The sequence below is a fragment of the Hippocampus zosterae genome, chromosome 8 (genome assembly GCF_025434085.1).
Source record: "Hippocampus zosterae strain Florida chromosome 8, ASM2543408v3, whole genome shotgun sequence".
Classification (NCBI taxonomy): Eukaryota; Metazoa; Chordata; class Actinopteri; order Syngnathiformes; family Syngnathidae; genus Hippocampus; species Hippocampus zosterae.
In genome coordinates this window covers 21,243,626-21,270,082 of record NC_067458.1, presented here as the reverse complement: position 1 = coordinate 21,270,082, position 26,457 = coordinate 21,243,626, and the positions used below count along the sequence as shown (strand labels likewise).

Sequence of the window (26,457 nt, the reverse complement as noted above, 5' to 3'; positions counted from 1 at the left end):
TTACAACAGCATTTTTGAAAATTACACTTTATGATAAGCCACACGTTCATTCTCCTGCAACTGATATTAATCCCCTTGTGTAATTTTTATGCATTTATTTTCAAAGTGTCCCTGGTCATCTGTGGTCATTTTTATGCTTTTGGACTTGAGAAATAAAAGAATCAAATGGCATAACGTGGTATTGTGATCATTAACCCTTGAGGAATCCAGTCCGAGCAGAGGCTGCCAGGGCAATAGTCAAACAACGCTCAGTTACCTTAGCAACGACCCCCACCCAGGATTTATGTGAGGTCGTCATGGCAACCGCTGGACCAGATCAGGGGTCGCGGGGACGCCAAAATCTCTGCTGCCGACGAAAGAGTTTGACCAACAACTTTTGTTCTACTTAATTTTATTAAGAGTATTTTCTTAATCCAATTTTTGGGTTGCGTGGGGGATATGAGTTCCTCGCTGGAGGAAGACGGCACACATTCACCTACACTGGAACTTGTCATTCAGGTTGGTAAACTTCCATTTTTGTACAGCTTGTTTCATTATTGAATTGTTGAGGTTTGCAAAATATATTCATTTGTTAAGCGTGTATATACATCTGGAAATAATGTATTTATTTACTTTGCTTTTTGAACGTGTGTGGGTATAGGTTAATTCGTGATTACTGTAAATGCTGTGCGTTTTACATCGCATGTAGTGCGTAGTAATACAGTATTTGCGCCGTCTCGTAACTTTGGGTTGGTAATTAGTGACTTTTCAGTGTCCCATTTGTTTAAAACGACTTTTAAATGACTAAAACATCCACCACGGTTAAATTATTTATTAACTAAATAATTACTTTTATAATAGTTTACCTGCTATTTACGCCAGCGGAAATAAATGATGACAACTTCCGTGTTCGACTTCCCGGTTCCAGCGTCCTCGAAAATCAATTTGAGTGAGTTTTATATCAATTACAATAGCTGTTTGTTTTAACTTTTTTGCCTTATGTGTATATATTGTCAAATGAACAGCACTCATTTGCCAAAAAAAAAGCAAACAAGCAAAAACCGAAACAATTTAACAAATGTGCGGGCGTTCAAGTGTACGTGCTAATTGTTAATTGCTATGCTAACAACAAGAATAAATGTACTGTACCGTCGTAAATAAAAAAGGACATTTGAATATAAATGTTTTAATGAAACAATATGAGAAACATGATTGTGGTGATTCGACACATTATCCAAGTCTGAAAACACTGACAAATAATGAACAAAGGGAAGACTTTAGAATGACCCAAGTTAGACCAATTAGCTTGATGTCCTCCTTGAGATGACTAATATTATACGTTAACAATTACAAGGAAAACACAAAATAAATAAATAAAATATCTGTTTAAACTTTTTTTTGATTTTTAAATAATATTTAGGAATCACGCTTACAACAGATATAATTGGTCTCGGGACAACTATAATTGACACCACAAGTGCATGTTTGTGTAGTCTGTGCATGGAATTTTTGAAAATTTCATGAGGGGGAACAGAAAATGTTCTCCAATTCTGGAATGGCACAAGAAATAGTTCCACTTTAACCACCTTGATACTCTGTATGTGGATCTTAATGCCTCTCTCTGGAATGACCTCCCACTGAACATTCGGCAAGCCTCCTCGCTGCCCATCTTCAAAACCCTCCTAAAAACTCACTTGTATCCTTTGGCATTCAACTCAGCATGACTTAGATTTGTTCTTGGTTTTACTGTTGGTGCTTACTACCGTCTTTATTACCGATTTGTCTTACGGTTTATTGTGCATCTTAAATTGCTCCATGTACAGCACTTTGTATGCAGCGATGGCTGTTTGAAAGTACTCTATAAATACAGTTAACTTGACTTGACTTGACTTAAATATAAAATAAATGAGTACTCCTGCATGACAACTAGCATCTACAAATGTTTAACCCTAAATGAGCCCAAACACATTTTAAAATGCATATTTTTAATTGCTGTCAATGACTTGCAGAAACTAGAGGAGTCTCTGCTTGACTCTGAGAGCCATGAACCGTACTCCGGAGTTGCACCGGCACCGGTGTCAACCTGTATCCGCCGCATTATCACCAGGAACCTGGCCGAGTCACCTGACGGTCGGTTGGCAAGACAAAAACTCCAATAAGCACATTGGGGAAACAGTGAATTTTTGTGTTATTTGCTTTCCTGGTGGCAGATGAGGCAGCCTTGGAGGAGAACCGACAGGATGCTGATTCTTTGACTGTGATGGACTGCAAGGAGCAAGTCAAGGAGTGCAGCCTCACGAAGACGGTAACAAGTGGCACTCTAAAACTTCACTCCTAAGAAATGGAAAATATATCAAGTCAAGTCAAGTCACTCAAACCAGGAAGTGGAGGACTTAAGTTATTTCATGGAGAGTTTATTGAAGAGTCATTGAAAAACTGGTAATCCTATGACAAAATATTTCCCCTCCACCCCAACACAAAAAGTCATAAAAAAAATACAAGAGACTCTTACTTAGACTATGAGAGCAAAATCACATTTTCTTGAGAAAAAGTCAGAATCTGAACTAAACTTTTTTTTGAAACCAACCCTCTATTGTTTTGTGTAATTCAGTGAAATTTAACGTTAGTATCAGGAAGATGTAAAATGTGATGTCTGAAAAATTTTCTGGCTTTCGAAACTTTCTTCGAAAATTTTGGACGTTTGTTGGACTTCAGGGGCCATTTTGGACTCTGCATTAGAATGACGACGATTACCAAACCCTTTGTGAATGTAACTGTAAAAGCTTTTGCGAAAGAGGGAGTCCATGAAGGCTTCCCCTGTGGGGACCCCCGTCTCCTCCGTGCGCCCCCCCCCCACCTCCTCTCCTGCCGTCACGGTGAAGAAAAAGGTCCCTTTTTTTTTAACGTGCCACACAAAGTCACCATTTGTGACAACACTGCATGCATTCTGTCTGCTCAACCAGACTATAAAAGTCAGTTCATTAGTTTGACACGTATGTTTACGCTTACCTCATGGGGATACATTTAAGTCCTTGCTAGCAACCAGACGTATACGCTAGGTTGTTGTGCAATTCTGACACACATATTACACTTGGGCTCAGACCAAAACCAGGAATCCAAACCTTTACTTGACAATGGAAGCAATCACTTACAGCTATTTTTTTTCATAATTTTGTACTTCTTTTCTCGAATAATAACAAATAGGCTTTCCTCTGCGATATTATCAAAGGTAAGATGGCATGTGTCTATTCCCATACCGGGAGTTGAACCCAGGCCACCTGGGTGAAAACCAGGGATCCTAACCGCTAGACCATATGGGACAGTGCGTGATTGGTTCGAGTAGGTTTTTCTCACCAAACCAAAAGTCCCAATTGTCCAAATGTCTGCATTTTCCCAAAAATGGTCTGGCCAGAAATCCCACCCACGAAAAGAGGCACACATCACTTAGACTTAGTTTTTTTCAAGATAGTAGACTTTTTTCCAAGTGGTCACTCTGCATGACAATCAAAAGAAAGATGGCAGATATCTGTTCCCACACCGGGAGTTGAACCCGCGCCACCTGGGTGAAAACCAGGTATCCTCACCGCTAGACCACATGGGACAGGATAATACAGCTTTAGGAAGGTTTTCCTCACCGAACCAGGACTTCTCACAGCCCAATTTCTCGTCTTCCAAAATGGTCAATATCGTACTGGAGTCCGGGCCGTAATCGAAACCACTAACGGACAGTGGTGTCCTACAGCACTTACGTTTATTATTTCCTAGTATAAAGTGTCGTTTTTTTTCTCTACAAGATGGAAAATTATGTGTAGACTACACCCGCAACAGGATTTGAACCCAGGTCGCCTGGGTGAAAACCAGGAATCCTAACCACTAAAAATGACAATTTCATTTCAAATTGTTCCCATCCCAGGAGTCAAATTTGGGCCACTTGGTAAAAACCGAGAAAGACAATAAAAAGCAACCACTTGCAAAGCTTTGCAACAGCTCAAAGCATTTACTCATGCTTTGAGCTGTTTTGCTCAAAACAGCCGTTGTCTTTGCTTTGGACTCCACAGTCTCCACTCTTCTGCAATGGCCCTCAGTCTCCTCTTGGATAAAACAGAATCTTTGCAGCCAGCACTCAGCGATGACATCCATTCCAGCTAAGAATCTTCAAGATAGCACGCTCCATTAATTCCCTTTATTAAGGCCCTTGACTTGAGGGGGAAAAAAAATGGCAGCAGCTGGTCCAAACTTTTGCACGGCAGCTGAGCCGGCCCGCCAGATGTGGCAGACGCGGCCCGAGAGGTTCGATCAGCTGCTCGCAAGGAGCGTCACGAAAATGCACCCTGGGCCATCTCGGCTTGGCAACGACACCAAAGGCTTTTTTGGGGGCCTCCGGACGAGCCTCCGCTTGCTCGCTGGCAGCCACATCAAAGCGGTTCCTCAAAGTATTTATCAGAGGAGACAAAGGCGAGGAGGGGCACAAATCATTCGTATCTAGAAAAAAAAAAAAGATAATTTGAAGCATATTTTCAAAGGCAAAGAGGGCGTTGGAAACGTGCGCATACGCCCAGGGTGCGGCATCAAAAGCAACCATAGCAACCATTTTGAGTCCTGAAATGACATCAAGGCTTCTGTGCTCGATTAAAAATAAATAAATGAAAAACATACATACGTGCCATTGACTCTCCAGCAGCTTATTCCCCCACCCTGCTGTGTAACTTTCAGAATCAAACTGAAGTACAAATTTGCCAGAATGTTGTCACTTTGAAACCTTTAAACGAAAAAAGTTGACTTGAACTTGAACTTGAAGAAGTCACCTTCGAACCAGAAGCCATGCCATCTAAAACCCTATTCCACAAACCCAAAGCCTAATGAACACGGACCAACTTAAACCACTTTGTTGTTGATCCAAACACAAAAGGATTCTCTCCCCATCCAGCTGGATCATATGCTGAGCATGCCGTCAGCGGCAGACTCGGACCAAGACAGTATGTTGCCCCGACAACAGGCGGCGCAGGATCGAGGGTACAGGCAGAGGCTGCTGCTTTTCCAGGAGGCCCAGCAGAAGCAGGTCCAGCTGGTCCAAAGGCTCCAGACCAAGGTGAAGAGAAACGCACATATGTTAAGCGGTCTGAGCATTTTTTTTCCACAGCCTTGATATCCGTTTTATTGAGCACTGGTCTCTATTTATCCACCCTCATAAGAAACTCAAATTGAATAATAAACATCAAGACTATGAAATAAATGCCGAAATGAGTTTTTAGACTGTATGTGGCTCAATTAGAATCCAGATTTTTCCTTCAAGGTCCTCCAGTACAAGGGCAGGTGTGGTCAGCTGGAAGGACAAGTCCTGGAGAAGACCTCCGACGTGGAGAAGATGCGACTGTTGGTGTGTACCAACATATCTGTCCTGTATACACATTAAACCAACCACTGTCTCTGTGTGCGTATGTGAGTAGCTGCAGGCCCACCAGGACTCGACCCAACGTCAGGTGCAAGATCTCAACATCAGCATCCGGAGCAAGATCGCTCAACTGGAGGAGGAACAGAGAAGGTCGGCCAATGCACATTAATCCATCGGTCCAGTCGACGTAGCATCTGCTGGCGTCTTTGTCCCTCCTCGCCTCCCCTTTCATGAGTGCAACTGCTCACCCCTCCCCTTTCTGCTCAGTAGAGAAAGCGGGCGGAAAATAAACTCCACCGGCCCCTCTAATTATCTTCAATAAAACGGCATGTTTTCGGACTTTTGCAAGCAGCCAATCATATTGCAGCAGGAATTTGCCTGCTTTCAAAAATGCAATAGACTTGCTTATCACTGGTGACGGGTAGGTTTAGTCATGAAAACCTTGACAGGAAACCATCAATTTGGAAATTTCCCACTTGAAGCTCACCAAATTTTGTTCAGTTCACAAGCAAAACAAATATTCAAAACATTACTGAGGTCCTCAGCCAATTTTTTTTAAATGGATACTTGGAGGTCTTTGATGTCAGACCCCATAAACTCCAAATTGGATATTTCCGAAATCCCAGTTGTCTCAAATGCTGCGTAAATCCACCACAAACATCATTAGGTAATACAAAACATCATCCAGCATGTACGCAAACAGATCGCATCAACACATGTAACAGGATGCATCTGACTTGAGCTAAGCTAACGCAGATGTGCTAAGTTGACGTTGTCGTATTTCCAGATGTGGCAGCCTGGACCAAGCCAACTGTGTTCTGCGAGAACAGCTGGAGAAGGCAGACGCCCTCAACCAGGGCCTGGTAGAAAGCCTGCGGAAGGCCCGTCAGGACGCAGAGCTGTGCGATACGCGCCTGCGCCAGGTTCACGAGGTGAGCAGCATATTATTGAAATTATTTCTGCAGGCCAAACTTGATGAAAACAGAAAAAAAATCATTTTTCGTTCATGTTTTGAATGACAAACGAGTTGCGCCATCTGGTAGAAAAACGTGAAAATCAAAACTTGCGAGCCAGTGTCGTACAAACTACAAAATGTCCACAGGATCGCTCAATGGTTAACTTTAATAATCTCATTCATAGCCAAACAGTCAGCCCCGCATTATTTCTCCCGTTGTTGTTTTCCTTTGAAAACATTCCAAGTGGCAATGGTGGAAGGGGTGTTTAAGAGGCCCCCTTTGTTGCCGTAAATGTTGGATGTGTGTTTATTCAGGGAAATCCAATGACTTGTGTGTATGCCAGCTCACTTCCAGGACAGCGTCTGTTTGGAATCACAATAACATGAGAGGTGCCATCTCTCGCTAACGTCTCTGCAACCCACTTCACACACACACACACACACACACACACACACTCCCCCCTTCGCAGACGTCGTCTTGCCGCCTGAGTCGGGAGCAGGCACACGTCAGAAACTTGTGGCGCCAGGCCGCCTCCCTGAGGACCGCCTTCACTCAGCTCAGGACCTTCGCTGACAGGTGAGTGTGGAGTCAACAAAAAGCACTTGCAATCCCTCACGAGCCCCTTTCACACGGAAAAAGGAGTTTTTAATCATGTCAGTGTTTGGCCGATCCAACTCACTTCACAACAAGCAACAGTTTGGGAAAGAAAGTCAAAGTAAATCCAAAACAAACACAAGTGAGGCGGATCGTGCGCTGCCCTGGGTTAAAGGTGATCTGCTTTTTTATTTTGTTTTATTTTAAATACTTTTTTATGAAAGTGAAACTGATGGGATGCTTGGGGTGCAGTGTGCACTAACACAAAAATACAGAATATTTAAAAACACGAACACGTCCATTCCTCGCGATCGACTTGGGACCAGTCCGTGGCCTACCGGTCAGTCACGATCGACGTATTAGGCACCTCTGGATGACAGAAACGATTGTTGGGTATTAAACTTCACAGTCCTGTCCCAGCTTTCCTTTCTTCCCTTTAACACAGACGTTCCGTAAAATTCACATAGAAGACAGGTACGATTACTTCCTGCCCCACTGGGCTCGGGGTAAAAGACAAATAAACAGCAGCGCTACCCTTAATATCGCTCGTGTGTCGTCCAGGACATTGTCTGATTTACGCAGCGAGTACGTCGCTGCCGGCCAGCGGATTCAAGTGGCTTGTCGTCATCTGGAGGGCCAGGCCATCCAGGAGAGCGCCCCCAGTGGCGTGGACGTGTCAGCGCTGGAGCGGCAGCTGAAGGATAAACTCCAAGAAGCCATGCAGCTTCAGGGCCACTGGGATGCCGAGAAAGTGGAACTCAACTCCAGGTAGAGAACAGGAAGGAGCCTGTTTTCTCTGAACAATGAATTTTTGTTTTTTTTTTAATGCCTCCTACTTGAGGCTTCTGTTCTGGGTTTTGCTTTACTTCTTGTTTTTGGGGTAAAATAATCACATAATGGAGTGTTTTAACATATACAGAAAATTTTGCAAACCTCTCCATCCTGGTGAAAATTGGTATATATTCAGGGACCACCTCGCCATCACCACCTTTTAACCCTTTCTGGGGAGTTAAAAAATATTAACTCCCACCACCAATGCGTCCATTTTTCAGCAAATCCAGCATGCGCGTTTATCATCACAGGGTGCACGAATCTTCAAAGAGGCTATGACATTTTGTGTCAAGCCAAGATTTTTCAGAGACGGTCGTATTGATTGATTAACGCATTTTGATTCGATTCGCTTCAGTCAAAAACAGCACGACAGGACAACGGAAAAGGCATAGAGTGAAGCCACAGATTTTTTTTTTCAGAATTCAGTCTACAGAAGCCATTTGGAATGACAAATTCTTTTTTTTTTTATTGGCAATAGGACTCAACCAAACAAGACAATGTAATTTTTTTTTTCCTGATTCAGGCTCATGGAGCTGATGGATACAGTAAAGCATCTTCGCAGCCAAAACAGCGAGAAGGACGCCAGCCTGGACAGGATGGTGAGACTTTGAGTTGGGGTTCGATTCGCTGAATTAGCTGTTCTCAAGGCTTTCATCAACTTGGGGGTGTTGAGCAGCTGCCATCTGGACAAGGTCAGGCTTAGGTTTGCGGTTTGTTTGACCTGCCTGGTCTACCCTCAGGAGACAAGCAGAAGCGAGGACAAAGGAGAGATGGAAGTCCTCAAGGCTGAGAACCAAACCCTGCATAAAGTACTCTGCAAGGTCCACCAGGTCAGAATAAAAAAAAAACTTCAATGTGTACAAACATCCACGGTCTAACAATATCCATAATGGATCACCAGCTGGTGTCCAATGAAGGTGACGGCGGCACGCTCGGAGGTCTTCTTGATTGTTCTCCACTGGCCATCGGCACCCTGATGGCTGTGCAGAGTGCCCTTGACAAGCACAAGCAACAGATTCAGGTTTGCCTCCCGTTTCCTGATATTATCCATCACAAACAATTCGGCTTTGCATGGTAGAAAATTCACACAATCTTCCAGGATCTTTCTAGTCAACTGGAAGCCTCACTGAAAGAAGCCGACTTGCTGAGTAGTCGACTGCAGCAGGGTGACTCGTACAAGACGGAACTGGAGGCGAGGATCCGGCAAGTGACGAAGGAAAGGCAAGAGGTCCAAAAGGCATTAGAGGAAACCGTTCGGGAGAGGGACAGATCCCGCTCCTCGCTGGATGTCATGTCCAGGTACCGCCTTCACTACAAAGACAAGTAGTCAGTCAGCGACAAGCCGCTCTGAAGAGCTACTAACCTCATAACTTGCTACGTGGACTAAAATATATCAAACGCAGCAGATGGATCACTGTTTTGAATATTATTCATTATGAACAAATAACAATAGCATATTATTAAATCGTTATTTGAGCAAACGTGTGATTTCAGGTATATCAACCTGGTAGCCCTTCACTATGCTATTCATCTTTGTTCCCAGTGAGAAGATTGGTGCGGAGCAGCTTTTAGCAAGAGTGCAACAGGAGTGTGACTCTCAGCGCTGCGAGCTGCAGGCCCTGAGACGGCAGCACCTAGATGGCGAGCTGCAGTTGGCACGGCTGCGCTCCGGGGCCCAGCAAGGGTGCGAATACATACACACAAATTCACACACCCACATGCTAGCGTCCTGACACTTTTTAATGCATTTTTCCACAATTCATATCATCTGTAAGCCATTTCTTGTCGTACGATGAGTTTGAAATTGAAATGAAATTTTTTGGGGATCCAGCTCCATCCCCGATTCATGGTCGCCCGTGCCGTTCCATCATTTAAAGGCCAGATGGATTATTGCTTGGGGGGGGGGTGCTTTTTTTTTCTTGTTTGTCTGATGACACAACGGCGTGAGAAAATGCTTTTACGTTCCAGCGAGCAAAACCTGGAGGAGCTGGAGGGGAAGCACTCGGACCTCCGGCGGGAGCTGGTGGCGGCGAGGGAGGCGCTGAGCCGGTCGGGCTTGGAGAAGGAGGTTCTAGAGGAGGACAAGGCTAGCCTGGCTCTGGCTCTCACCAAGGTTCGAACACCACTTCTGTGTCCTCATCCACGGTTTGACCACAATGACGCTTCTTTACACAGGCCGAGTGTCGCATCGCGACGCAGGAAGCGTTAGTGGCCAAGCTGCACCACCAGGAAGCAGGATTGAAAGACTCCCTGGCCAAGATGGCGGCCCTGAGTGAGGGCCTGGCCAAGGACAAGGTGGAGCTTAACCGCCTGCTACTGCAGGTTAGAAAGCCACGTTAACGACAATGAAAGAAGACTGAAATTATGAAAAATTCATGTCGTGAGAGGTCATCAGGTGTGCGGGGAGAAAGGATTCCATTTCACATACAGTAAGTGGGCTGAAAATTATTTCACCCTAACCGTGTCCCGCTGTGTCCCCCGGTTTCAGGTCGAAACTGAGAAGGCGGAGCTTGGTGACCGTCGTCGGGAGGCGGAAGCGGAGCGGGCGGTGGCCCGGGAAGAGGTGGCCCAGCTTCAACGGGAGAAGACGAACGCTCTGGCGGAAAAAGAATCCCTAAAGCGCTCCCAGGGCATCCTGTGGGACACGCGGCGCAAAATGGAAGACGACCTGGACCGACTGCAGAAGGAGAACGCACGCAACCTGGAGCGGCACTCGCAGGTACGTCCTGGAGTTGCGACACTCAATATTTTTAAAATCAGCCCTCAAAGCCATTTTGACTTGGTAACGTGAAGACGTGTCGATCAATAGTGGACCCACAAAAAAGTCTGATGCAGTCTAACCCGAAAAGATGCAGGAAATCTCGTATTTTGGTTTGCAGCGGCCAATTTCAGGTGACACCACGATTTGGAAAATTCAGCCCCTGAAGCCACTTCAACTTCGAAACATGAAATTTGGTAGACCTGTTTATCTAGAGACTCACAAAAAAGTCTCAAAAAGCCAAGCCGGAAAAGACACAGGAACCTCGATGATTTCTGTCATATTGGCCCCTTTCATGATTTTGTCCTTCTAATGCAAATTGTCTTTTAAATATATTACATGCAACAAAAAAAAATTTACTCCTGAATGTCATATTTTTGTGAAGCTGGAGGTCTGCATTTCTCAACAAACTAAGCTACTGCAGAGACAAAGGCCAATACATAACTTTCATTCTATTACGTATCATTACTGTCTTTTTATAACTGATATTTTCTTAAGCTTGAAGTGCTATTAAAAGTATTTTATGAGGCAGCAGGGAGAAAGAATAGTGCACAAATGCGAGAAAGATAAATGGAACGTCAGAGTGCTTTTTTAAGTTTGAGACTCGTAAATTTGCACCGCCAAAGTCTTCTCATTCTTTGCCCGCGGAAGAATGACAAGAATCCTCTCCTGCTTTATTATCGCCTGAGCAGGACCTCCGCATTTGAGCTCAGGTAGTTTTTAACAAAATCAAACAAAATGGACAAATTCCATCCAAACACTTTGAGATAAGCGAGCTGTGAAAATAAATGTGAAAAAGCTTGGGTGTCATCCAGCCCGAGCCGGGAGACGCGGTGCGCTAATATTTACTTTGACTTTAATTTAGCCTGGATGGAAATCAAATTACGCTGATTGTTGCTTTTTTAAACCTTCCACCGTGCTCGAAATGATATAATAAACATGAGAGGGTGCTGGGGTCCATTAAAAACTCAGCCATTGTGTTACGGCTCCATGCAAGTGCAGGATTTTTCGGTCCTTTTTCTCATGGACAGACTTTGTACACTCCCTGCCCCCACCAAAAAAACAAAACAAAACAAAAAAACAAGTTTCTGGACCTCTGAAAAGTTTAATTCCCACAATGTAAATGCTCATTTTTGTTCCTGGAACTGCATTTAGACAGTATTTCCTGTGGTTCAAATTCACTATAGCCCGACAAAATGATCCCCGTGTGAAGTAGACCTCTCAGAACTGCACAAATTCAAATGTGTCGTTAGGTGTACTGCAATGATGTCTCCGTGCTTGCAGGTGAGCAGGCAGGCGCAGAGCACGTCCGAGGAGCTTTGCGAGAGCAGGAGGCAGTTGGACAAGCAGGCGGCGACCCTGGAGAGACTCGCCGCGGACAAAGGCGATCTAGCCAAGGACAAGGCGGCCCTGGAAGTCCGACTCTGCTCAGCCGAGCGCAAAACCTGTGACCTTGCGCAGGAGCTGCTGGCACTCAGGTTTGTGTGTGAGAAAAACAAATATCAAGTTTAATTTCATTGCCGGGGCACCTCGGTGGTCCAGTGGTTAGCACGTTGGCTTCACAGTGCAGAGGTACCGGGTTCGATTCCAGCTCCGGCCTCCCTGTGTGGAGTTTGCATGTTCTCCCCGGGCCTGCGTGGGTTTTCTCCGGGTGCTCCGGTTTCCTCCCACATTCCAAAAACATGCATGGCAGGCTGATTGGACGCTCTAAATTGTCCCTAGGTGTAAGTGTGAGCGCGAATGGTTTTTCGTCTCTCTGTGCCCTGCGATTGGCTGGCAACCGGTTCAGGGAGTTCCCCACCTACTGCCCGAAAACGCCTGGGATCGGCTCCAGCACACCCCGCGACCTTTGTGAGGATAAAGCAGATCGGAAAATAGATATTTGGATGTTAGCTAGGTCAAATTTCTTTGGGCGAATTTTTTTTAATACCGAAAAAACAGACAAAAATAGTGACATTTCCACATTGCCCCCCAAAATTGTAGCCTCTAACTGCGCTTGTACTTCCAGAGCCGAGAATCAGTCCCTGGAGACCAGCGTGTTCCAGAGCCAGGAGCTGGCCTCGTCCCTGGAGGCCGAGTGCCGTCGCATGGAGGCCGAGCGGCGCAGCGTGATGTTGGCTAACGAAGCCTTGACGCGTGAGTACACCCCCTCCCTCCCCCATCATATATATATATATATATATTGTAACACCTACCCCACCCTCACCCACGTACCAACTCCCTCTGTCCGTGGAGCCTTACCAAAGGGCCCACAAGAGAACCGGTTTTATTATGTACAAGCTCTTCAACAGCTGCACATGTATGGAGATGACTTTCCAAGCACATCAATCCCATCTTGGTATCATAAACATGACATTATAATGCGAAAGCCAGCTTACATGTCTTGGATCATCTTTTCTTTTTCTTTTTCATGCAGGTACTTTAGCTATGCAGGAACAAAGAACATTTAAAGCAGTATTGTGTATTTGTACGGCAGGAAGTAATTTCGAAATGTCTTTGACTGGCATTCTTCCACCGCAGAATTAATTTCTTGGGAATCAGAAACTTTTACTGCAAGCAGCATTGTTTGTTTGAATGCAAGTTCTATATTTACTTCTGAGGTCATTCATAAAGGCAGAGGGAAGGCTTTGCTTGGGGGTCTATCTGTTTTCAGTTTAAAAGCGTTATTTGTCCCCTGGGGACAATTCAACTGTCTCGAATGATTCAGGAACCTTCTGAATTTTACCCCCGGACTAAGAACATTTAGAGGGCCCTTTTGTCTTTGGACTGCCGACTCTAAATTTAGTCTTGGGGGAATCTTATCACGTTGAATGTAACACTCCCTTGGGGGGGTTAATAAAGAAAAAACGTTTTCTTTAAGAGTCAGTAACCTTCGTAACTTTACCCACAAACTAATAGTTTTTCAAGGAGCGTGTTTTGACTGTAGGTTCTAAATTTAATGTCGCTTATAAATCTAGATCTATGCCTTAAAAAACACAGGAAGTGTATTGTGTTGATTCAAAGCAGCCATTGTAGGGTCATTTCGGCGATGTTCAGAGGCCCTTCAAAGACGCCCATCCTAGAGAATTTGTGCAATTTCGACCACATTTACGAGCCATAATTTTGCGCAGGTAATGTCGCGCGAGTGCGTTTGGATGCTGAACGTGAGCTTGCTCAGGTTGCGCAGGAGCGCAGCGACCTGGAGGAGAAGCTAGTCCAAGCAGAGAGGAAGGCGCTGCAGAGCCTGAAGAACAGCGACGAGCTTCACAGAGAGCAGCTGGAGGACGAACGCAGGCGGAAGGTTTGACCCCGATGAAAAGGATGATAATGATGCTACCGTAAGACGACGATGAGGCCTCACAGATGGCGATGGGCGTCGACAGGAGCAGCAGCTTCTGGAGATGACGAAGCAGCAGGAGCAGCTGCGCTCACTCCACCAGGAATTGGCAGAGCGCAGCAGGGAGGAGGTGCAGAAGGCAAAGGAGGAGATGCTCAAAGCCCAGCAGGACCGCGAGAGGAGCATCATGAAAGCCCACAGTGAGAAACAGCAGGTAGGAAGGACAAAAGAAAAAAAAATGGAAGGAATGTAGATAGGTAGATAGTTAGAGTGATAGGAAGATAGTTTGGCTGGGAAAGTAGGTAGCGAAGTAGGATGAGGTTATTAGACCCCCAGACCAATGAGCCACAACATTTTTTTTTTGTCCCACGGACCACCGTGTGACAATTGCCCCCGCAAAAATTGGGACTGTGAGACAAGACCAATTTCAAAGAGAGCTTGGAATTTGTTAGCCATGGAGTAAAACTGCATCACTTGTCACATAGGACAGTATGTTAGATAAGATAAGATATCCTTTATTTGTCCCACAATGGGGAAATTTACAGCCTCCAGCAGCAAGAATGTATGTAGAAAGAAGAGGAAAAAAAAAAAAAACAACAACAAACATCTTTCAATTAAATACAATATGAACACAAATGGATAAATCGCAGTACTATTTACAATTTACCTTCACATCGTTTAATTATTATTATGATTGTTATTTTTTATTCATCAGCCTTAAAGAGAGCGGGTAGGCGGGGCTCGTCCGGGATTTGAACCCGGGACCTCTCGCACCCTAAGCGAGAATCATACCCCTAGACCAACGAGCCACAGCCTTCCTTTGATGGCCACCTTGTCACATGGGCGACGGCATGACAGTTTTTATTTTTTTTAAAGGATTTGAACCTGGGATTCCAGTATTGGCTGTTCCAGTGGTTAGTACGTCGACCTCACAGTGCACAGGTGCCGGGTTCAATGGGTGTCCTCCATCTACTGCCCGAAGATGGCTAGCATAGGCTCCAGCAACCCCCGTGACCCTTGTGAGGATGAGCGGATCAGAAAATGGATGGATGGAATGATTATATCAAGACCAAGAAGCCAAACGGCGCTTTAATGATAGGGAGGAACGGCGGTGCGGGCACCCGCAGCGGCTCCTCTCTCTCTTGAGGAAAGAAATTTCATCTGTGCAGTATCTTGCACATGTAGCACATTCGACAATAAAGTTGGCTTGACTTGACTTGACTCGAATGTATCTCGATAGATGGAGAGTAGGTTCGATAAGAGTTGTGATTATGTGTTTGTGGTGATCAGGCTTTGTCCCAGAAGGAGATGGAGAACGCGTCCCTTTTGGAGAAGCTTGCTGCCCTCCAAAAGGATCTAAACTCTGTCACCAATGATCTGGAGCTCACTCGGAAGGAAGCGCTCGTCGCACAAGAGCAGGACAAGGTCACCGTCACCATCCTTCCATCCTAGAAGCTTACCCCCAAATTTAACTGCGCACATCCTCTTCTTGTTGTCGTTTTCCAGAATGAAATGTCGGCCCTGCGGCGCGAGACGCAGCAGCTGAGAGCAGACTTTGAGGCGTCGCTTAACTCGCACGAGGCGGCCCAGCAGAGTGGACGCGAAAAGTTGCGTGAGCTGGACCAACAGCAGCAGGCAGCCCATCGCCAGGTCAGGAAATTCTGTCCAGTGGGTTTGTGCTTCTTCCGGTTGTACTTCCTGCTCTTATAGAGACGGATGTACGACTCAGCCCCGAAGGATTATGCTCGACCATCATTTTTCTTAAATCTTATATGTTATATTTAGCACCCAGAAACAAGTTCGGTGCAGTGGAATTTTATTTGGATACAACATCAATTACAAACATTACAAGAACCGGGGAGAAGGAATTCCATTTTGGATACTTTTTTTCCTGAGGAGGCCTCGACTCGGAATTCCTTACATAACTCAAAAGACTAACTAACTGGCTAACATGGCCAACACGTACGTGTTACATATTTTTCACGTTTATTGTAGTTGAACATTTTTTAACAAGAAAACATTGAACAAAAGGAGATCTGCTGCCCACTATGAACACTGATCTTATTTTTTGACAAATAGAAAGGGATGACAGGTCGTTGGGTCCTTTTAGCGTAGCGGTGAGCTCACAGTCTGCTCATTAAGCCAAAAGGAGGCTGACTGTGCCGTGATTTAGACACTCCAAAAGAACAGATGTTTATCTCGCGGCAAAATTTGTCTTTCAGGAGAGGGGATTATCTTGTCTTCGGTCTGTCAAATTGTAGCAAATGAGTGCAGACGAGCCAGACTAACACCACCATTGGAAGGTGTTCCCACAGTTATGTGAACTGCTTGAAAAGCAGATCCATGCACAGTATTCTATGCGATTTAGAGACGCCATGTTAAGGGACATTTCGCTTTTCTGGTGTTTGACAGGCGGTTGCTCCAAATTGTTGTGCGAGTCTAGATCTATATTCTGGGAGATTATGACACTTATTTGTTCCAGCCAGTCTTCCTCGTTTTTTTTTGTGTTTTTTTTGGGGCCATTTCAGCGCATTTTTCCATAGGAGTTCGCTTTCCCCACAAGATTGTGACATGTGTTCACCACACAAGGTTGTGTGCATTGGTGTTTATGTTCCATATAGATAAGCCACGTATATGTTCTGGCCAGACGCCTTGGTTTTTGCGAATTTGACTGCATTGTTTCAAAAGAGTCCCTATTTTTGTTTGTGGAGTTTGACGTGGTCGCTCCACAGTGTTGTGTGCATACATGCTTACCTTCTGTGGACTTAAGAGACAACCCGGAATGCCTCACTTCTCATCATGTGTAGGCATTTCTCCTTAACATTTCATTTTCCTGCTAGTCTCCTAGCAGGTGGTTAGTCCACAGTGTTGTGTACCTCCATGTTTTTTTTTATCCAGAGATTAAAGCTATTTATTCAGGCAAGTCTGCTTAATTACTTTAGATTTGTCATTATTTGTCACCGATAGTAATTTTCTTCCAATAGTTTTTGAAATGTGGTCGCTCCATAATGTTGTGTGTGTCCCTGTATATGTTCTCAAGACATGTGTGACTTCTGTAGTTAGCCTGGTCTGCCTCATTACTTGTTATTTTGGGGTTTTTTTCCCCCACTCAATGGTTCTTTGCCCGCAGTCGACTCTGACATTTGGTCACTGCTCAATGTTGTCTTTGTCCTTGTGTGACATTCTATTTATTTGTCCGCACAAGTCCTTTTTCAAATTTTCACCCTACAATGAATCATACCTCAAATGAAAAGCCTTGATGAAAACCGAGCACGAGTTGCTCTGTCAATATGCTTACATCTCATGATGTAATGACCAAAAAAAAAAAAAAAAACATGTTTGCTGCGTTACTCGTTTGGTTCCCAAAACCACCACAACACAACACTCGGCATTATCCAAACAATGGCCCGTCATTCATTTGATTTTGACGTCATTTGCATATGAGTGGCAGAGCAGGAGAAGCTGGACAGCATCAGCAAGAGGAGGGCCGACGGGACAACGGTGGGATCGGGGGTCCCTGGTACTGTATTATGAAATCAAAAGTTTGTGTTAACCCCTTGTGTAAATAAGCCCGCAGTAATGGGGGCGGCTGACTGTTTATTTTCTCCGCCTTGTAACAGCAAAAGGCTGGCTCCACCGGGACCCTCAACCCCACTCCCACCTCTCCCCTCCTCTCTCATCCGCATAACACAACACTGCCCCATCTCATCCTGACGAAGAGGGGAGGGGGCGGGGGGGGGGGGGGGCGCGAAAGTCATATAAAATTAAAGCCGCGGGCGGCGATGAAGGAACCCTCACACCCTCAGGTCTCAGGGGTGTGTGAGAGATTTCTGCCAGTTGGTCGCGCCGGCGATTCTTTTCAGGGCGGGACCTTCATCACACACGAGGCGTTTGTGGAGTTAATAGAGTTGACTGTTTTAATGGCGAAATATCCAACTTGGCTCCCAAGATCCGGCCACAAGCAATGCATAAAACTCAAATGTGATGGAATTTAACCATCAGCCCATCTGTCTTAAAAAATGTAGTTTGGTGGCAGCCGGATGAAATATGGAGATAAATACGGAAGTTATTTTTGAAGGACCTGCTCAAATGTAATCGGAAGTAGTTGCTCAGTTGTTTTGTGTTTTTCGGCATTTTTGTGGGTCGACTCACGATAGACATAATCCATCATGTTTTAAGTTGCGAAGGTAAACGTACCCTCGAAGCTAAATTTTCTTCAATTGTGGTGTAAGTAGAGTTTCATATTTCATGCCGGGTCATCAAACAAATGTGTCCAGATACTGTGCATGCTTCAAAGTTTGTTTTTCAAAGAACCCTTGAATTGTCCTGTTAAATGGCTGCTTCAAATCAATATGGAAGATATCCTAAATCTTTTTAGGCATGGCTTCTGGACATTTTTATTACAGGCCTACTGATTATAGACCCGTGGACCAAATATATCAATTTACTGTTGCTAAGTAAAACTGGCTTTGTGGTCTGGGGTCTGACTTTTTTTTTCCTTCTAAAATCAGTACATTTCTGAGTTTTCACTTTGATTTGTCTTCAAATCAAAGTGAATGACTTCTGTTCTTTTCGGGCTTGGCTTCTTGAGACTATTTTGTGGGTCTTCTCGTGCACATGTATGCAAAATTGGACCTTACTTGCGTAACTGACCTTAGGGGATGATTTTGTAAGAAACAAAATATCTGAAGTGTATCACTGACTCAAGTTTTATCTCGAGTGCGCTACTGAGTCAAATGACAGAGGTTATGTGTCTTTTCAGACATGGCTTCTTGAGGCTTTTTTTTTTTGTGAGTCTACTCAATGATATACCGGTACATGTTGCCGAGTAAAAATGGTTTTGGGGGCCGCATTGTCCAGCGTTCCTCATAGAGGCTAATTGGTCGGATCAGCTCGTTCTTCCTCACATGCGTTTATGAGCAGGAATCATCCTGTGTGGCCTCCTCTTCCTCCCCCACACATTCAGAGGTTCAGGGGGTGCGCTGCTGTTTATCACGCTGCTCTGTGGATTCTCGACACCGTGAGCTCAGCGAGAAGACGCAAGCTGGCCGTGTGCCCAAACAGCTCTTAGCCCCCGGCCCTGATAAGCCCCGTCCTCCCCCGCACCCAAATATAAATATAAAAAAAATAGATTCTAATATAGGTCATGTGCTCACTCTGCTTTGTTTACATGAGCTCATTCACCCATTTGGACTTGAAATTCAACTCCTTGTTACTTTTTATCATCTGCAGCATCTTTTCCCCAAGTAGCTGCCTCAACATTTTTGACCTTGTTCCACAAAATGAACCAACACGCCCAGAACCTGAACAGTGGAACCTATTTGGTTTCCCCATAGGAACGAATGGAAATTGAACCCAGTATTTATTGTCTTAAAATCTGTACTGACAATATTTTCGGTCTCATTTGAACATTTTTGATAGCGTGGGGTTCACTGTAACCAGATACATTACTGCAATATGTTGAATAGTGTTTAATTATGAGCAACAATTTCCTCTACTTTTTTTACGTTTATAATGTTGTCCACCCTTGACCAACATATGGAAGGTGGAGGTTCTTCAGGCTCAGCTGCAGGACGCCGAGGAGCAACTGGGAGAAGCCCGGAGGGAGCTGGCCGATGCTCGGCGGTCCCTCCAGGAGAGCAATCAGGTTTGGGAGAAGCAGCGCAAGGAGGCCCTCAACCTGCAACGCTTACTGGAGGATGAGACCATCGCGAAGGAAGCCATCCAAACCTCCAACCAGGAGCTCAGAGCCTCCGTCAAGCGAGCGGAGAGCGACAACAGCAGGTGAAGGATCTCATTGTTTCCAGGATGTCATTTGTATATGCTGCGCTCGAAACGAGACTTCATCACTAATTCTCATTCCCATCAGTTTGAGGCGAGCGGCAGAGGAGCGTGAGCAGCAGTTGTCCATCTTGGAAGAGCGCAGCGCCTCCGTGCAGCAGGAGGCGTCCACCTTGAGGAGCAGCATGCGCGAGATCGAGAAGTCACGGCTGCAGGCACGCCGAAGGAACCAGGAGATGCGCAGACAGGTCGGAAACCTCGACATGAAGTGAAATACACCTCAAATTCATTTGCACACAGTTGGAAAAGTTACAACATCATTTCTGAGCCGTACTCACTTTAGTGTTTATCCTTATCTTCAAGATTGAAGATGTTTATTTGTCATTTGGCGTTAGTGTTAAGAGACGGTCGTCGGGAAAACGTCTCCCCTGTAAGTTTGAGACCCCCTTGAAGACCCATTAATTCTCGAAAAAAGAAACAAAATGACTTGATTCATGTATGGATGTCAGAATTATGTAACAATAGCTTTTAAATCATGATCACAAAGCTATATGGTGGAGTAATGTCTCACATCCCAAGCAAGAATCACAGCGATGATATGAAAGATTTTGAGAGTTGGAGGCGGTCTGAAATTACTCAGAGGAAAAAAAAACACAAAACAAAGCCTGACTATCACAGGTGAAGGTCCTGGAAGGTGAAAAACAGAGTAAGGAGCAAGAGCTGAAGCAGCTGCAGGTGCAACTCTGTCAGGAGGAGCAACGGCACGAAGAAGCGCGATGCCAAGCTTTCAGCCTCAAGCAGAGAGTGTTGGAATGCGAGGCAGCCAGAGATGCAGCCAGCAAGCAGGTACTGCCCACATTTTGCTTTTGATCCAGGATCAATACATCTGGCCAGGGTGAATGGATGTCTTGGAAAGATGGACTAGATGTTTCATGGATTAGTTTAAAAAAGAATTAAATGCCCACGGAAAATCGTTCATTGTAATCATAAAGTAACAGATGCAAACATTTCCAAATTGTGTTTAGACTATATTTCAGGTGTCAAATAAATCGACAAATGGGCAACTAAATCAATTCGCAAATTTATCAACAACTATTTTAATAATCGAGGAATCGTTGAGAACCGCGGTTTCACTCAAAATGTTCTGATTTCAGCCTCTCAGCTGTCATTCGTCTCTCTTATCTAGAGTCCTTCGTGAAAGCAGCCTGTTGAATCGTTTGTGATTATTTAAAAAACAAGCCATTTGCAAACATCTGCTCTTACTTTGGCATACCATGACCGAAGGAGTAACTGAATCCGTTTCAAAAAGGTTGGTGAGAGAATCATCAATCTTGTGCGGTGTCGCTTAATTGTTGTTTCATGTTTTTTAATCACCAAACAATGTTTCGGGTTTTCAATCTCTAAACAACATCAAATAAACACCAATAATTGTTTAATGAACAGCAGTTGGTCGGTTATGCAATTCAAAGCAAAGTCAAATTGTATCTGGTTATCCGATTACTATTAATTGATGGATTAAAAAAAAAATCATGCAGCGACTTTAGGCAAAATGGCTAAACAAATGAAACAAACACTACCGTTCTTCAACACTGAATGCAAATGTATTGTCATGTAAATGAAATACAAATGAACTTCACGTAACACCCTTGGGGGAATTACTGTGCTCTACCAGCCAATGTAATTGCAGCTCCGTTCTATTCGATCAGGTGTCATCCCTGCAGAGACGCGTGTTGGAGCTGGAGGAGGCTGAGCGTCAGGGCTGGGAGCTCCTGCAGGCCCGACAAGCCCAGCAGCAGCTGGCCGACCAGAAGCATTGTGACGAGGCCACCCGGCTGCAGCGAACCCTCGAGGACGCCGCACTCCAGACCGGCGAGGTGAACGCCCGACTGGGCCGCGCAGAGGCCGCCGCCCTGGACTTGGCGCAACGACTGGGAGAGAGCGAGGGCCGGAGGCGCCAGCTGGAGCGCAAAGTGTTGGCGGTGGGCTCCACGCTGCGCCGTCTCCGCTTGTCGTCTCCCAGGAGGAGACTTCCTCTTCAAGGTTTGTCTTGTTGCTTTCCGTGCGGCTATCAGGAGGTTTACACACGCTCGCCGCAGGCTCGGCGGGAGACGGCATCTCCACGTCCTGTGCTGATGAAGAACTGGACTTGGACTTCATCCAGGCCGGCCTGCAGGAACTCCAGAGAGAACTCAAGGACACACGGAGAGAAAGAGTATGTCTTCAATTCTTACCGGGTCGAATCGTAAACTCGAATGCAGGCTCGTTCTTATTGTCACATGATGGTAGTAGAGCCAAAAAAGCAGGAAAGGCCAGGCAGTACCTGTACAAAAAAAACACCGACAGGGGTACACTGGAAAAACTAAATCTAAAAAAATCCTGAAAACCACAATAAACCAAAGTAACAAACAAAAACCCATGACAAAAGCACAAAACGACGTGACAGAAACACCGCAGGCCACCGTAACAGGAACAGATGTTAGCCGGAGGCCGTGCGGCGCCGGAACAGGGACGGCTGGCGACCGCAAGTCGTGCGCCGCCAGAACAGGGACGGGTTATTGTAATTGCCATGACAAAGCATATCGTTAGCTAGTGGACTTGAGGCCTCATCTGCATAATTTATTGTTTTGAATTACACAAGTTGTAATTCCCTTTGTTTTATGTTTACTTTGACATTAAACCTCAACTGTAAGCTGCAATAGATAGCTTGAAGCTTTTTTGAATCAGCCAAATTGCCGCAAAAAGTAAATAAAATATTGGATGATGAAAACTCAAAGTTGAGTCACTCGTATGTCAAGTCACCGCTGTACTTGAGGATTAGAGAAGGTCTATTTGTGGACGTTTTCAGGATCAGTCCGAGGCCCAGCGAAACATTCTTAGCGATCAGGTGTCAGCACTCAAGGACAAGTCGGCCAGCGAGGTGACCAAACTTCACAAGTCCCTGAAGCAGTTAAAAGACGGTAGGGAGTGTATGCACGTTCACCTGAGCGCCTCTTGAAAATCAAACACAATTATTATTTGCAGGAAACAGAGAGATGGAAGAGCGACTGCGCAAATCCCAGAACTCACTTTTTATGCAGCGGGAAACGGCCGAGCGCGACAAGATGGGCCTGGAGGAGGAGGCGACTCAACTGCGGTCCGCCCTGCTCGCTTGTCAGGCTGAGTCGAATTCACTCAAGGTGTGTATTCAGACAGCAGGATGCAGGCCATCGGTCTTATAGCGGCGACTCAAGTTGAAAATCTTTCATTGCTCAAAGCAAACTACAAAAATAGGTTTGCATTTAAATTCAGTGACCAAGAATCTGCTTCGTATTTTAACTGAAAAACACTATTAATTTTTTGGACTTCATCTCTGATGCACAACTATGGGCCAAGGGCCGCCAGTTGCCCTTCCCTGCTCTACACTGACACTTTGCTAATTCTGTTCAAGGAAAAGATGGATTGCTCCCAAGCTCAAGCACACGCGGAACATGAGAGACTAAAAGAAGCCCTGGAAGAGGCCCAAAGTCGTATAGTCCTCCTGGAGCTCGATCGGTGCTCTTTGGAGGCTGAACTGCACAACGCCCGCCAAAGTGCATCTGCGCTTGAGTCCGAGACAACGGCGTTACGGGGGAAGCTGGCCGAGGTGTCGAGGAAACTCAGAGCGAGCGAGGTGGCGCTGAAGGCCGGCAAGGAGCGGCAGAGCGCGGCGCTGGCCCGGGCCGAGCGGCGCCAGGGACAGCTGGGTGAGCAGGTGCGAGCCTTGACCGCCACGCTGGGTGAGCAGCGCAGCAGCGAGGGGGCGCTGCAGGAGAACCTGAAGCAGCTGCAGAGAACCATGACTGACAGCGAGACGGAACGACGACTCCTGCAGGTCCTCCCTTACCGCCATGAAAAATGTTACCCTCGGTTTGATCTTTTTTTTTGTGTGTTCTCAATATTGCCGTTCATTTTAAACCTAAGCCCTAACTCAAAATGGTGACCGAGTAGAATCGTTTGAAACACGTGTTTCAAATTCTCCATTCCTTTCAATGGAGAGCAGCTCTTGGGTCGACTTGATTCCGGGTGACACTGAACATATCACTAACCTGAGCAGTGTGAGCTTTGATCCCAACGTCCCGACATGTGACATCACAGGATCTTCTGGACGAAAGCCGAGATGCCCTGGCGGAGAGCAAGAAGCTGAACCGCTCTCTGACGGAACGCAGTCGGACACTTCAGAGGCAACAGGAGGAGTCAGAGCGGAAAAACTGTGAGCTGGACAAACACAACAAGAGCCTGCAGCAGGTTAGAATGCGAGAAACTTTATGACTTTATTCACGTTGCATATTCAACCAAACCACCTAAGTTAATAAATCTACCTTGATGAGCTAGCCAAACTAGCATCGATATACCACCATGATTTTACCACTTGCTTCCCACAATGTATATTTATTCGTCTAAATTTAAGCTAGAAAAAATGTTGCAAAATCTCCCCATGGATAAATGGGCAACAAATATTAACAATGAAACCTGATACATAGTATATACAGTATAAAAACGTAAAACTCACACATGCTAATTTTTCTACCTTATGAATGCAGATGGTGAAGCGCCTCCTTGGCCAGAGCTCATCAGCTTCATCTGCAGTTATTGCTGGTGTAGCTGACACTCAATGCATCAATTCTCTTGAAACATCCCAAGCTAAGTGTCACAAAGCACCAGATGATATCAGCATGGCGATCTGTCCCGTACACCAACAAAATGTAAGTTGCACATTCTGCTGTCTTCCTGGGGGCTTTCATAGGCTGACATGCCACCATAGTTCAGCGCCAAACCTAAAAATAAATTTTAAACGGTTAAGGTATTCTCTTTGGCAATTTGAAAGGCTGACAATTTGCCATGGAGGATACGCGGCCGGCTTTACCGAGTGTTTGTGAGCCAATGCAACGACTCCCAGTAAATATAAGACCCGTTTGCACCCTTCACAGAGTCAGAAGTGGCAACATCCGGTACTACGGGCGGCACAGGAAAACGCTGAGCGGCCGGAGAGCAAGTTGTCGAATCTGGAAAGCAAGGTGAAGGTGGCGCAGCAGCAGCCACAGCGGGAAAAGGCCGACACGGAGAAAGCTATGATGCAGTTGGGAAAAGACAAAAGCGCTCTCAGGAAGGCATTGGAGAAGGTGAGATAAAAAGCAGCAGGAATAGTCAACGCAGCCAATAGCATTGTAAGCATACATGATGAGCTTCCTGATTGTTTTCCTTCGCCAGTGTCGTCGTTTGGTTTCTTCTTAATGCTTGTGCTGATGTGCGGTTAGGCGCAGACGGACAGGCGGAGGATGGAGGAGGCGGTCGCCGGGGAGACGCAAAAATCGCGAATCTGCCTTGAGCAGCAGCTGGTGGACATGCAGGCCCAGGTGACAGCCCTGCAGGTCAGCGCCGCTAGTACTTTGGATGCTGGGCATGATCCTTTTCATAGATGGATGAACGGCTGAAAAACCTAAAAAAACCTTTGTCAGGAAAAGCCTACTAGAGCAACTGAGCTTTATTTGGGCTGAATCTGAGACATTTTAAATGGTGGCAGGTGTGTGCTGCCTCAGGCAGAGGGAATTGTGAACAGTTCAAAATAGTAGCAAGCGCAAAACCTCCATTCTGTGAGAAATCAAAAAGGAAATGTCAGAAAACCCCGACGAGAAAATCTCAACTCTCTTTGGTGTTAATCATAGTTTTAGACTGTTGCTTTGTTTTGAAGTCCTCAGTTGATGAAGGTACTATCTGGTGCGCAGGTGTCCACGCTAAAGCAGCAGCTGGACGAGGAGACGCGCAGGCGACAGTCCTCCGTCCGCAAGATGCTGCAGCCCAGCGCGCACTCAAGTATGTTGCGACCGCCACATGTGGACAACAACAAAGATGCTTTTGTTTACAACATTGGACTGACTGGACGGGACGAACTGTTCGATTCTTCTGGATGACAAACACTCCCACATGGGTGCAGGCCATCCAGCTTATCAGTCATGAACGGGCTTGGGGGCACGACTGTTTAAAAAAAAAAAAAAAAAAGCATGTGCCGATACAGTTACGAGTTACCTGTTCAAAGATAAGATAAGATAATAAGATAAAATATCCTTTATTTGTCCCACACTGGTGAAATTTACAGCTACAAGATGTAGCTAGTAACGTATCCTTTACTACGGTCGGGGTTCGAAAAGCTTTTCAAGTGGACATGAAAGACAATATGGTGTTTATTTGACTCCCCTTTGTCCGATTGTCTTGACATTTTTACACTGTTCTTTGTGTGGCTTTTTTGGCGGGGGTCGGGGGGGGGGGGCTTTTGGGGTGAGATTCCGCGTGAGATAAAAGTGTCTCTCACCACAGGCTGACCCATTAAATAAAAAAATATACAGTATATATCCAGATTTAGTGTTGTGACGGCCGTCGGAGAATGAACTGCTGACTAGGATGCACTGGTTGACGACTGTGTTTTTTTCCCACTAATGCATGACATTTCTGCACACCGGTTAGCCAATTTGGTTATACTAGTTGGACAGCTACTAGTGAGGCAAAACTGATTTTAATGATTTCTCAGAGCTACTGGTACCACTCGTGAACTTAATGAAAGTTTTGTCTCACGAGTAACAAGTACTTCTACTTCTACTCGTATGTCGAAGTATTCGTACTTCACTGTCAGAAAAAAAATTGAGCAATCCAACAAAGTATTTTCAATTTTGGTACTATGATAATTGTCCTTCCCGCATTTTTAACAAAGAAATCTGAGTGTAAATAACTAATTGTCCCTTGTATTGTCCGCCAAGTTACATGGATGTGGAATTAAGACTCAAACGGCTTTGCACAGTCGATGTTACTAGTAGACCAAAAGTGGTACTAAAGGATTCAG

At 45.4% G+C, this 26,457-nt stretch overlaps 1 protein-coding gene and 3 non-coding genes across 4 annotated transcripts; 1 reads left to right on the top strand and 3 right to left on the bottom strand.

The window, feature by feature from the left end:
- The first annotated feature begins 323 nt into the window (after nucleotides 1-323).
- Nucleotides 324-25,655, top strand: crocc2 (ciliary rootlet coiled-coil, rootletin family member 2). The gene is made up of 36 exons (XM_052072972.1): nucleotides 324-498; nucleotides 1,989-2,109; nucleotides 2,190-2,284; nucleotides 4,907-5,068; nucleotides 5,273-5,356; nucleotides 5,427-5,521; nucleotides 6,159-6,303; nucleotides 6,797-6,903; nucleotides 7,483-7,689; nucleotides 8,276-8,351; nucleotides 8,493-8,582; nucleotides 8,654-8,773; nucleotides 8,852-9,051; nucleotides 9,296-9,436; nucleotides 9,721-9,865; nucleotides 9,928-10,074; nucleotides 10,241-10,471; nucleotides 11,795-11,988; nucleotides 12,519-12,646; nucleotides 13,621-13,790; nucleotides 13,873-14,040; nucleotides 15,117-15,251; nucleotides 15,333-15,476; nucleotides 19,372-19,610; nucleotides 19,696-19,855; nucleotides 20,286-20,453; nucleotides 21,314-21,647; nucleotides 21,704-21,819; nucleotides 22,453-22,564; nucleotides 22,629-22,783; nucleotides 23,035-23,457; nucleotides 23,721-23,870; nucleotides 24,167-24,328; nucleotides 24,554-24,745; nucleotides 24,881-24,994; nucleotides 25,349-25,655. Exons 1-36 carry the CDS (start codon nucleotides 439-441, stop codon nucleotides 25,532-25,534), a joined length of 5,676 nt encoding a protein of 1,891 aa, XP_051928932.1. The 5' UTR covers nucleotides 324-438; the 3' UTR covers nucleotides 25,535-25,655.
- Nucleotides 3,228-3,299, bottom strand: trnae-uuc (transfer RNA glutamic acid (anticodon UUC)). The gene has a single exon. It is a non-coding gene; the product is annotated as a tRNA-Glu (tRNA).
- On the bottom strand, nucleotides 3,509-3,580 carry trnae-uuc (transfer RNA glutamic acid (anticodon UUC)). The gene has a single exon. It is a non-coding gene; the product is annotated as a tRNA-Glu (tRNA).
- trnap-agg (transfer RNA proline (anticodon AGG)) lies at nucleotides 14,564-14,635 on the bottom strand. The gene has a single exon. It is a non-coding gene; the product is annotated as a tRNA-Pro (tRNA).
- Nucleotides 25,656-26,457: the final 802 nt, after the last annotated feature.

Coding starts and splice junctions, on each gene's coding strand:
- crocc2 (XM_052072972.1), top strand. CDS start 439: ATGAGTTCCTCGCTGGAGGAAGACGGCACACATTCACCTACACTGGAA. Junction 5,357..5,426: donor TGGAGAAGATGCGACTGTTG/GTGTGTACCAAC, acceptor GTATGTGAGTAG/CTGCAGGCCCACCAGGACTC. Junction 15,477..19,371: donor AGCAGGCAGCCCATCGCCAG/GTCAGGAAATTC, acceptor AACATATGGAAG/GTGGAGGTTCTTCAGGCTCA.